Consider the following 12,307-nt stretch of genomic DNA (forward strand, 5'->3'; position numbering starts at 1 on the left):
TACTGTCAAGGGAGGCTCTCAAGTGAGTAGCTTGATCGTATCGTTCATTGAGATCTCAAACCATTTGCATCCTTGTGTCATATTTCTTGGTTCTTGTTTGGTGTTTCTCTTTGTGAGATTTACAGCTTATGGTCATCTTCATGACAAGCTCGAGTTCATAAAAACGGAGTCCATATGCATCTTCTATGATGTTTTCGATGTTGGAAGTTTTTTGTCGGTTATTCATTCATAGAGGTCTCACATATCTATATCATTGGCATTTTCATAACTACATGTTCTTAAGATTTCGTATGATAGCTCTTGTCGTCCTGAATTCAACAAGCTTGAGTTTGCTCGATTCGGAGTTCGTAAGCAAAGGTTATGGCAGTTTCAGTATCCAGTGGTAGTACCGCTCCTGGTGCAAGTGGTAGTACCGCTCCTCGAGCGGTAGTAGTTTTTACTGCCGCTCTCGGGCGGTAGTACCGCTCCCTCAGACTTTCTTCGCATCTACAGCCTCAGCGGTGGTAGTCACGGTAGTAACAATTGGATATCTAGATCCGCATCTCCACCAATCACTTTCTCCTCTATGTGAGGGGAACCCCTTGGATCTTGATCTTGGAATTCTTTGTGAGCTCCTTGTTCTTCCTCTCATATTTCTCCACAGCTTTTGTTATTGTGGACGGATTTGAGTGTGAGGGACTTGACCACTTCGTGTGTTCTTGCCATTGCATTAGTTGCATCGGTTTGAGTTCTCCACGATGATACGTGGAAGTGAGAAGTTGAGAAGCTTATTACCCTTGGGTACTTGGTACCCCTAGAAGCTTGGTGGCCTTAGAGCTCAATCATTGTGGTGTAAAGCTCCGGTCAAGCGTCGGGGTCTCCAATTAAGTTGTAGAGATTGCCCCGAGCATTTGTGGTCACCTCGAAGCCATATGCCATTGTGGTGAAGCTTTGTGGTGTTGTTGGGAGCCTCCAATTAAGTTGTGGAGATTTCCCCAACCTTGTTTGCACGGGTTCGGTGACCGCCCTCAAGGGCCCCTTAGTGGAATCACGACATCTTGCATTGTGCGAGGGCATGAGGAGATTACGGTGGCCTTAGTGGCATCTTGGGGAGCATTGTGCCTCCACACCGCTCTAAACGGAGATTAGCATCCGCAAGGGTGTGAACTTCAGGATACATCATCGTCTTCGCGTCCCTCGGTTATCTCTTACCCAAACCCTTTACTTATGCACTTTACTTTGTGATAGCCATATTGTTTCTTGTCATATATCTTGCTATCACTTAGTTGTTTATCTTGCTTAGCATAAGTTGTTGGTGCACATAGGTGAGCCTAGTTGTTTTAGGTTTTGTGCTTGACAAATTAAACGCTAGTTTTATTCCGCATTTGTTCAAGCCTAAACCGTAATTATTTTAAAGCGCATATTCACCCCCCCCACTCTAGGTGACATCCACGACCTTTCACCCGTGCGGTGGTGTCCTCGTGCGTCCGAGCCCCAACACCGAACTGCATCTGAGGTATCTTTTTGCAGCCAAGCTCCAACGCTAGTCGGCATCAGAGGTGTTATTTTGTAGTCGAGCTCCAACGCTGGTCGGCATCCGAGGTGTCATAGAATACCTCGGTCTTTGTAAAAGTTGAAGGAATTTAGCCAAACTTAATGCCCACAATGCCCTCTATGGATCCAGCGACTTACACCCGAGCTTTATGTCGGACTTCTTCCGAGGTGTGGCACCACCTTGGCCATGGGCTGATTTTTTGCAAGTTATTCTATGCCGAGATGTATAGCCAGTAGCCCTCAAGGTGTGTGTCGGCCAAAAGTCCGAGATGCACCTGAAGTAAAACATAAAACCGCCGATCCTAGTAGCCCCTGAGGCTCATGTCAATTGACTAAATCACCTTGTGGATCAAGTCCTTTCTCATAAGCATACTTTAGGAATAAAGCTCTTGGATCGCAGGCAGATGAGTCTAGGTACCCCTAGTCCCACGGGCCCGACAAGGTCTTCTTCCCCAACGGTTCTCATCTTTTGAGCTCGTGTTTGCCCCCATTGTTGACCTTCTTCGATCTTGCTAACTCTCAATCCCTTCAATGATTCTTGCTAGTTCTTGAGGGAAAAGAGAAAGGAGATCTAGATCTACATTTCCATCAATCACTTTCTCCTCTATGTGAGGAGTACCCCTTGGATCTAGGTCTTGGAGATCTTTGTGAGCTCCTTGTTCTTCCTCTCATACTCCTCCATAGCTTTTGTAGTTATGGTGGGGTTTGAGTATGAGGGACTTGACCACTTTTTGTGTTCTTGCCATTGCATTAGTTGCATCGGATTGAGTTCTCTACGATGATACATGGAATTGAAAAATTGAGAAGTTTATTACTCTTGGGTGCTTGGTATCCTAGAGCTTGATCTTCTTGGGTGCTTGGTATCCTCGATCTTGATCTTCTTGGGTGCTTTGGCGTCCTAGACGGTTGGTGGTGCCTCGGGGCTCAATCATTATGGTGTAAAGCTCCGGGCAAGCATCGGGGTCTCCAATTAGGTTGTGGAGATTGCCCCAAGCAATTTGTACGGGTTCCGGTGACCGTCCCCAAGGGTTGCTAAAGTGTACGGATTCGGTAACCGCCCCAAGGGTTACAATTTGTACGTGTTCGATGACCGCCCTCAAGGGCCCCTTAGTGGAATCACGACATCTTGCATTGTGCGAGGACGTGAGGATGTTACGGTGGCCCTAGTGGCTTCTTGGGGAGCATTATGCCTCCACACCGCTACAAACGGAGATTAGCATCCGCAAGGGTGTGAACTTCGGGATATATCATCTTCCCCTCATGCCTCGGTTATCTCTTATCCAAGCCCTTTACTTATGCACTTTACTTTGTGATAGCCATATTGTATCATGTTATATATCTTGTTATTACTTAGTTGCTTATCTTGCTCAGCATAAGTTGTTGGTGCACATGGGTGAACCTAGTTGTTTTAGGTTTTGTGCTTGACTGATTAAACGTTACTTTTATTCTGCATTTGTTCAAGCCTAACAGTAATTATTTTAAAGCGCATATTCACCCCCTCTAGGCGACATCCATGTCCATTCAGAGCCCATCTTGGGCGGAACTGCACACAGGCAGCGGCTCGACGGACATCACGTCGGAGTGCGGCATGTACAGTAGTAACAACATGAGCGTGGTGATGCTCCTAGCTCGGGAAGAAGAGAAGGGGAGTAGCTCACCTTGTGATTTGGGCTTGGGGTGGGATCTTCTTGGTACTGCTCCTGGCACCGAGGGTCTTTCGGGCGTCAATGGCGTCGGGGCTAACTAGAGCCATGGGGTCGCAGTTCCTTGCAAAAGGCGCGAAGGGCGGCAATGATGATGAGATCCGGAGGGAAACAACCTTGGGCGACCGAATCTGTAGGCGGAGGCGAGGATCTGGCCGGTGATGGGGCAATCAGGCATGACGACGGTAGCATCACGGTGAGGGTTCAAGAGGAGAAACAAAGGAAATGGGAGATGTGAGCGTGAGGGTGCATGCGAGATTGAGGGAGGAGCTAATCGAAACATTTTTTTGGGCGATGGTATTATGGCCGTAAATAATCCAAACTCCGGATTCACCAAAACGTGAAGCCGGGAAAGTCTCGCTTCGGAAAAACGAACGACAACCCACGACAACTTCCTCGATTTCAGCTTCGTGGAGCTATGGCATTCGGGTTCGCTTCGGGGTGAGAATTAGAGAAGTTTGGAGGTGGAGGATTTCACAACACACCTTAATGTGTACAACATCTTAAGATTGATGAAGTCATTATTGACACCTCATAGTCATAAGGAACGCATGAGTAAACAACAATGATCAAACTAAAAAATCAATAAAATGCGCGACTTTAAACCTTGTCCAACCCAATATTAAAATACATATGTTGTTCGTTCAAAAATACTTGTCAATAAATAGATGTATTTAGAGGTGTTTTAGTTTTGGATACTTTCAATTCAATTCATTTGTTCGTTAAGTATTTTTGGATTGAGAGAGTATTTAATGAAGATCAGCAAACACTTGAATTTTTTATTCTCTAGTCTTTATCCATTGCGCATTCCATGCTGGATGTCAGCGGATATCTTAAAATATCTGAAGAAGAATGTCTTGATTTTCATATGCGGATTTCTTTACATGGGGTTAAAGAATACGTCGTTGACCGTAAAAATGAAAAGAAAATTATTTTGTTGACCTAAATCCGGAACACACGAGTACCGAGCTACCATATCCTTTCCCCGATGGACCAATCCACATCCTCCGAAGGCTCGCGATCCTGGGCTCCTGGCTGAACCGCTGAGCCTGGTTATACCGGGGAGTAACAAATATCAGTATTATGTATATGATATTATTGTATGAAACTATTTTTATGATGCATGACACAAAGTAGCATTGTATTTAACATGGTACGATATCTATCTATCTATGTTACTTTAATCTTTTTTTTTTCTTTAATTCTCTGTTACATCAACATATTTGTTACTCCTGAATACTTTGTACCACTATATGGCTAAGATATCACCGCTATGGCTAGCGAGTGCACGGTCCACGTCTAGAGCCCGAGATCTCATCGCGACAGGGATAGCCGCGGGCCCTGCGCCGCGGTCCAATCTGCTTTCCGTGCCCACCGGGGTCCACGTACGGTTGGGGCCACGCCCGACCCGATGCCGTGTCCGTATAGTTCTGCTGTGCTCCTCCTCCTCCTCCTCCAGGGGGTCCCACGTCTTTCATGTACCCTGGGTCCCACACGTAGTGGCAGACTGTGGGCCGCTTGTCGCTGTACTACTCGGCGAGTAAATATTTTCAGGGTGGGTCCGCATGAATAGGCGGCAGATGACGGGCCATGGAAGCGTGGGACCTGCTAGCTTTTTCACCCCTCCCCAAATCCACCAGTACTACCGCTGCTCCGACTAGTACAGTGGTTGACGTGATGTGCCGCTGCACTGGCATGTGCAGGCGGTATGGTATAGTCAACCCGAGGGACAGTACAAAGGCAGGGCGCGGCGCCGCGCTGCGTGCTCGCTCTGAAACCACGACGAGAGCCGAGGAATACCACGGCGACAAGGGTGGCTTTCTCCTCACTCTCCTTTGCCATCGTCACTGCGCTTGAAACGTCAGGTCGCCGCCTACCCTGCCGCTGCCCGGGAGATCGGCGACGGAAGCGAGCTGACGACGGCGGGGAGCGGCCACCGCAGACATCGACTTGCTGCCTTCCATTGCCGCGCCCGGCCGGTGCGTTTTTGTTGGTTTTCTTTTTGATTCTCCTTGTGCGTCTCTGTTGGTTGAATGCCTCCTTCTAACTTGCGCCGTGTTCTCGTTCTTGTCCCCTCAAAGTTTGATGGTCTGTAATATTATCGTTTTCCTTGGTTGGTTGCTGCGCATCTTCCCTTGGGTGATCGGTTCCACTTCTGATGGGCTTTGACGTGTTTTTCCTAGCTTGCGCCGAACCCACGCACTCCTCCGACTTTTATCCCAAGTGCTGCTAGTAAAAGATGTTCAGTACTCCAGCATATTACCACCGTCTAATCAAATGGTCATTTCCCTAACCTTACGAAAAGGAATACAACCATGGAAATCAAAGGAATCGCGTAATAATTTGCTAATCGCCGCTTCTCCTAGCGTTGAAGTGATAAGTGATGGACACATGAGGTGATATCCTACTCCATCAGTGGCACAGCATTCAAAATGTTTACCGGTCCATGCCGGCAATGAATACTTTGCCCACCGGAGTCACCATCACTCAATCCTAGTGGAGAACACAGGAATGGGACGTACTGTGCGCCGGGACCACCCGCCGATTGTTGGCCCTACCACTGGCACACGAGTCCGGCCCGTCCTTCCGTGGGGCCGCACCAGCGTCCGTAATTATCGCAGCCTGGTCGTTGTCGGCAAGGGACGTGTCGGGCTGCCAGTCATCGTCGCCGACGTGGATATTTTCAACATGGGGCCCATGATCCACTGGCAATAGCCGGTGGCCGGCCTATCGTGTCAAAGGCACAGTAGTAAAGTAGCCTACAACTTTGCACGCATGGAGACTTTCTTCTGCAAACGTGCTGCCAAGGGTCATGGTGAGGCCTCTGATTTGGGTGATCAAACGAGATCATGGAAATCTCTTTGGGCCATTAATTCCCCCAATAAAATGAAAGTTGTTCTTTGGCGTATGTCCCACGACTGTCTCCCGACCGGTACTCAACTGAAGCATCGCAAGATACCGGCTGATGATAGATGTGTTTTCTGTGGACGCACTGAAACTGTGGAGCATACGTTTCTCTTCTGCCCCTTCACCGCTTCAGTTTGGGATGCCGTGAAAGAAGATATTCCTGTCAAGCTGGGTAAGAGGTCCTTCTCTGATATGCGACAATGGATCTTTGATTTCCTGCACAGATCGTCGCAAATCCAATTGACCACCCTGGCGGTTACTTGCTGGCATGTGTGGGAGGCTAGAAATGATGCTAGGAATGGGCATGATCTCCTCCATCCGTCTCGCGTGGCTAGCAAGATCAAGGCTTATGTGGACAATATAGTTCAGCATTGTTTCCCGCAACCAAAGGCCAACAGGTGTGCTTCCTCTTCACCTCCAGTGTGGACGCCACCACCAGCCGGGCACATTTGTCTTCATGTCGATGCTGCTGTTTTTCAAGCCGAGAATCGCATGGGATGGGGTGCGCTGATGCGTGACCATCATGGCTCTTTCATGATGGCTTGCAACGAAGGAATAGCAGGAATTGTGGCTCCGGAACTCGCCGAAGCGATGGCTGCTCGACGTGCTCTCGAGGTCTCAAGAGACAATGGTTTCAGGTGCATTTCCATGGCATCGGACTGCCTGACGCTGATTCAAAGGATACGGTCCTCTTCTATGGATCGATCTCTTGTCGGCTCTGTGGTCGGCGATATCAAACGCCTTGCTTCAGAGTTCGACATCTGTTCGTTCAAGCATGTTGGGCGAAGTTCAAATGTTATGGCGCATGTTTTAGCTCGTAGAAGTATGCTTTCTTCCTGTAATTTTTACTTTGATGTTGTCCCGGAGTGTTTGCGGGAAGAACTTTGTAATGATGTGATTTAATCAATAAAGCGCCATGTTTCAAAAAAGTAGTAAAGGAGCCTCGTTTCAATCTCTGAAACATGAAAAAGAACTTGCCCAATTTGTAGCACCCGATTGCAGTGGAGCCCAGCCCAGGGTGTATAATTAGCAAAGGAAACTGAGACTTTTAGAGTGCACATCATAGATGTGGCGAAGAGAAATATTGACAATAGCAGTCGGACAGGAAGTCGGCGGAGGCCTAATTACAAAAGGGAAACGAGGTCTGCACTTTGCATCCATCAGTCTTAGCAAGAGTCCAACCCAAGGAGTGATCGCACAGCGCAGTGGCAACCATCCGATGACAAGAAGGCTTCAGAAATCTTGTGGCCTACGAAATCTCACATGTTAGGTGCTAATTTGTTGAAATAACTACTGCTGTAGTTCTGTGATAACCCAACAAATGTGTTGGTTGCTGATACGTCAGTTTCTTCAACACAGCCAAGGTACTTGACAGGACGAAATGCGACTCACCAGTTTTTGTTCAGTCGGGGGCGGGATCTAAACCTTGCTCAGCTCCTGAAAAGGGAAAATTGATAAGATTTTGTTTATCTTTCCATGGTTCTCGAGCGATGATGAATAATAACTTCTTTGGCATCAAGCAAAGCCCTTTTTTTTTACTCATTCATATCATACTAATTGCGTTGAATTAACCATTATCTAAAGACAGGAGTAACATTGAAGCGATAAGCAGGACCATCTTATGGACCCAAGTACCTGTTCCTTCTGCTTTTGGATGGCTTCAACCTTTTTCATGTACTCGTCTGTGATTTTCTGTAGAATTTGTACAAGAAGTTAGTCTTAGTCCCTGATGCATCTCTGTACTACTACAGGGGTACATGGACGTGTGTGTCCTCACTTGTAGATCGGCTGATAAATCCTTCACATTATCTTCAGAAAGTTTCTTTTCCTATGTATACAAGTGCAAGATGTTAATTTTAGGGCAAAGGAGCCTCAATGAACTAGTACCAGCTGAAAAGAGCAAACCTTCTCTAGCTTATCATAGGCTTTGATTGCGTCTCGTCTTATGTTTCTGATAGCAACCTGAAAAAAAAAAGTCAAGGCTATCACACATTGTTTCGAATCCACTTAGGAGAAAAAATCACAATATTTCATGAAAATCCTCAATGTTGAATGTGCATTTTTCCCTCATTTTTTTATTCCACTTCTGTATCAGAGATTAGTGTCAAGGGATGGAGTTCCTGTTTCGTTAACTAAGTCACGGTCTGCAACTCAGCATCTTGTATATACTAAAGCATGAGTATCTACAGATGTTAGAAGAACAGCAGAAAAGAACAGAGATTGACATGCCTTTTACCAAGTTCAAGAAAGAACATTTGTATATATCAATTTATGTGTAACAGACGCAGTAAAGAGCATGTGATTTAACAACTTCCGTGAAACATCTATGTTTGGTTCTTGCTAAATTCTATCATCACGATCACAACATAAGTAATTTGTAAAGGTGAGCTTAAGTAACTTATCAGTAAATGCATAAAGGCTTCAGATATACTACCTCCGTTTCTAAATATAAGTCTTTTAAGCGATTTTATTAAAAGTCTACATACGAAACAAAATGGGTGAATATACATTTTAAAGTATGTCCATATACATCCGTATGTAGTTTACTAGTGAAACCTCTAGAAAGACTTATATTTAGGAACGGAGGGAGTACTTCAAACTGTTGAAATAGTGCAAGTAGGGTGGCCAATCATCAGAACTAAAATGCACGAAAATGGTGTACGGAAAATTAAGCCCCAGTATAAAATGTAATTATAAATATTCTGCTGAAAAGAATGTAAAATGTGTGCAGATGTGAGGCTCTACCTTGCCTTCTTCAGATAACTTAGCTACGGTTTTTGTCATCTCCTGCCCCACGAAAAAAGAGAAGATTAATTGGGAATAAAGCCATAAGAATTTCATTATCTATGCAAAACCGATAGATATAATATTGAACATGTTATCAAGCTATAGAAAATTCCTATGCTTGAACAAGTACAGTTAAGCAGCATTGCAACACTTGCCAAATAGTCCATCTAAAGAGTTCCATTGAAATAATGCACTTTTTATGCATCACGTTCAAATCAATTTCTGACCTTCTTTGATGTAAGGAATGCTGTATTTTATGGTGCTAGCAAACAGTGAAGGTGCTACTAGATCACATAAGTTTCAGAAACATATTTTATTGCAAGTGTTTTTTTTTCTCTTAGGCTGTGTCGAGGTCTCAGATATGAATTATTAAAGTGTCCTTGCTATTATGACTCAAGAAATGGTACTCCCTCCATCCACATATATAGGCCAAATACATTTTTCGAGGTAGCCTTTAACCAACGATAAAATTATCAGTATATGAGATGTATGATATAAAAATTATATCATTAGAAACTTCTTTTTACATACGAATTCGATGATATGCTTTGTGTAACATGCAGGTAACCTCGGAAAATGGATTAGGTCCTATATATGTGGTGGAGGGAGTATGCATATTAAGATTTGTTGTTGTCATATTTTCAAAATGAATTTTAACACAAGAAAGAAGAAAAAGGCACAATCATGCAAACTAAAAGGTTGACCAAACGAGCCAGAACTCAAAGGACAATACTACTAATTTAAGCACAAGAGGTTGGCAATGTAATGCACAAACCTTTCTGCGATCAGATGTCAATGGTGGGACAGTGACTCGTATCACTTCTCCATCATTGCTTGGTGTTACCCCAATATTTGCAGCAACTATAGCTTTCTCAATGAGCTTGAGGCTGCACAGTATATGTATGTCAACAACACGGGACATACAAAGCAATACCAACTTATGCCTAAACTGGGGACAACAAATAGCTTACCAAGACTTGTCATATGGCTGGATAAGAAGAGAAGTCGCATCTGGAGTATTTACTTGTGCAATAGTCTTCAAGTTTACAGGAGTTCCATAGTACTCAACCTGCAAGGAATTATTCGCCATTTGAGCTGCTTCACCTTTGCACAGTAACCTCTTTGTGCTTTAGTCTTAATTGCATACGCTAATTCAATTGTTTCCAAACAATATCAGTGAATTGTATTGACCACACATTGTCCCTCTGATATCAGTGCAGAATTTAATGGTAATCATTAGCCTACTGAAATAACTACTGGTTCACACGTAGCCTAGTTATGAAGTAAAACCAATTAAATTGTTATACAGATATAGAAAGAACATCACACGGAATGACGGGTGCTATCATGCAATTGTTACTTTCAGAATATATAAAAAGGAACAAAGCTAAATCATCAAACCTCAATCCTGTCAAGCATAGACGGGTTTGCCCGCCCAGTCCTCACGGTATTGAAGTTCGACTGAACTGTTTCAATGGCCTTCTCCATCTTTTCTTTCTGACAATACATAGTGCCAGCTAGTTAGCACCATACGTAATAGACTTTACAAGGCAAATATTAATACTTCTAATACAGAATTGCATTGTTATTTACAGCTTGTTCTTCAACGATTGTCTTTTCTTCCTCAATTTCTTCATTAGTGGCATGCCTCAAAACTGCTCTGATACATGATAATCACAAGTTAACGAAGATTAACTTGAAGCTCATTAAGTACAAGAAATATTTAAATGCAAGACTACTCGCCTCTTGTCCGAGTGTTGAAGAACCAAAGGCACACCAAAGAAACCCACTGCTCCAGACTGAATTTTCATGAAGTTTGTGGGCGAACTTAACAAGGATGAACGGTTTGAGAGACAACCACAACCTGTGAAATACGGCAATCTCTGATGAGACCTTGTCCACTAATGAGTTCTAGTAGGAATATGTGCTCTGGTTACTTGGTAAACTAGTACGAATATGTACATAAGGTAGAAGCAGTTCTGAGAAAGAACCACAACACGTTGAATGCAGTATGCTCTGATGACTGATGATGCCTTGTCACATTATTTCTTGCTGATGCACAAGAGGTCCGCTCTGATCTACTTCCTCCATCCGAAATTAGTTCACGCTCAAACAGATGTATCTAGCACTGAAATACGTCTAGATACATCCGTTTGAGAGTCAACTAATTCCAGATGGAGTGAGTAGAAACTACTCCTAGTTACTTGGAGCCACATTAGCTACTACGTCTGTCTCACCAGTCTTCCACGAGAAACAACAAACATCCAGTGATGAATTTCATGTGATACATCGGTTTATAAATGGCTTCAGTCACTTCTGAATGAGCCTGAATTGTGAAGGATAGCAGCTGTCAATGGTTCCTGATATCCAGTACTGCTGATATCTACCCATTTAAGTGCAAAGAAATACTAGTATTCCAACAGACATTAGCTCAAAACCACAAGTAAAGTAATACTAGTACATACTGTATTTTCCTCAAGTATCGTGAAATGCAGGCTGAAATGACTCTCAATTACATATCCAAGTGCACAGTGGAGTATAGAACTTGCCGTTCCAAATCCGATTCAGTCTTAGTTTGTCTATATGTTGGCGCGATGCAAACAGCAACCTAACTGCACTGGTCGCAAAGGTTGTTCCGTGAACGGAGAAGCGATAAAAGCACCGGCATTTGTATGCCACTGCATTCCTGACCTGGGGTTCGTCTTAGCGCTACAGTGCTTAGTGCTTACTACGCCGCAACCCGTATCATGAATGATAAAAGCTGTGTGATACTCGCGGGTTTCAACGAAGCGGGAAAGGACGGAGGGAGGAGGAGCAACCTGGGCGCTGGGGCAGACGGGCAGAGGAGAGGGCGCGGGGCGGAGGTGCCGCCGCCGCAGGGGAGACGGCGTGGAGCGCCATGGCGCGGCAGCAGGCGGAGTGGTAGCGAGAGGAAGGCCGAGTGGAAAGTGGTGGATTGGTGTGGAAATTGTGGATAAGGAGAGGGAGAAGGAGGAGGGAGGGGGGAGGGAGGGAAATGGCCGAAGAGGTTTGTGAGCTCTCGTGGGCTAGTAGCGCATGCTTGGGTCCAATTATGCTTGGTGGCCTATATGTCAGCAATTTCTTATGGGCCGTATGTAAAACTTGAGAGGAAAAAAGTTTACATAGCTCAGAGAATTTGTTTTATCATGAAAAACATTTCCTGCGCTCAGTACATAAATTTCAAAACGTTTCCAACGTGCATTTAAAAAAATGTTTACCACGTGTATTCAATAAAAAATTCAAAGCATGTTTTTTAAAAAAAATATTTAATAAATATGAAACATTTATAAGAACATTATATGTATATGAAAAATGTACAAGGTATGAAAAAAGTAGACATCAAAAGATATGTGAAA

General features: G+C 44.4%; 1 protein-coding gene across 1 annotated transcript; it reads right to left on the reverse strand.

The window, feature by feature from the left end:
* Positions 1 to 7,169: 7,169 nt before the first annotated feature.
* Positions 7,170 to 11,967, reverse strand: LOC123425633 (ribosome-recycling factor, chloroplastic). The gene is made up of 12 exons (XM_045109330.1): positions 11,750 to 11,967; positions 10,674 to 10,794; positions 10,524 to 10,590; positions 10,332 to 10,427; positions 9,902 to 9,999; positions 9,706 to 9,817; positions 8,889 to 8,930; positions 8,049 to 8,105; positions 7,921 to 7,971; positions 7,779 to 7,835; positions 7,536 to 7,580; positions 7,170 to 7,392 (listed from the first exon to the last, which is right to left on the reverse strand). The coding sequence occupies exons 1-11, from the start codon at positions 11,829 to 11,831 to the stop codon at positions 7,563 to 7,565; spliced, it is 801 nt and encodes a 266-aa protein (XP_044965265.1). The 5' UTR covers positions 11,832 to 11,967; the 3' UTR covers positions 7,170 to 7,392; positions 7,536 to 7,562.
* Positions 11,968 to 12,307: the final 340 nt, after the last annotated feature.

The sequence above is a fragment of the Hordeum vulgare genome, chromosome 2H (assembly GCF_904849725.1).
Source record: "Hordeum vulgare subsp. vulgare chromosome 2H, MorexV3_pseudomolecules_assembly, whole genome shotgun sequence".
Taxonomy (NCBI): Eukaryota; Viridiplantae; Streptophyta; class Magnoliopsida; order Poales; family Poaceae; genus Hordeum; species Hordeum vulgare.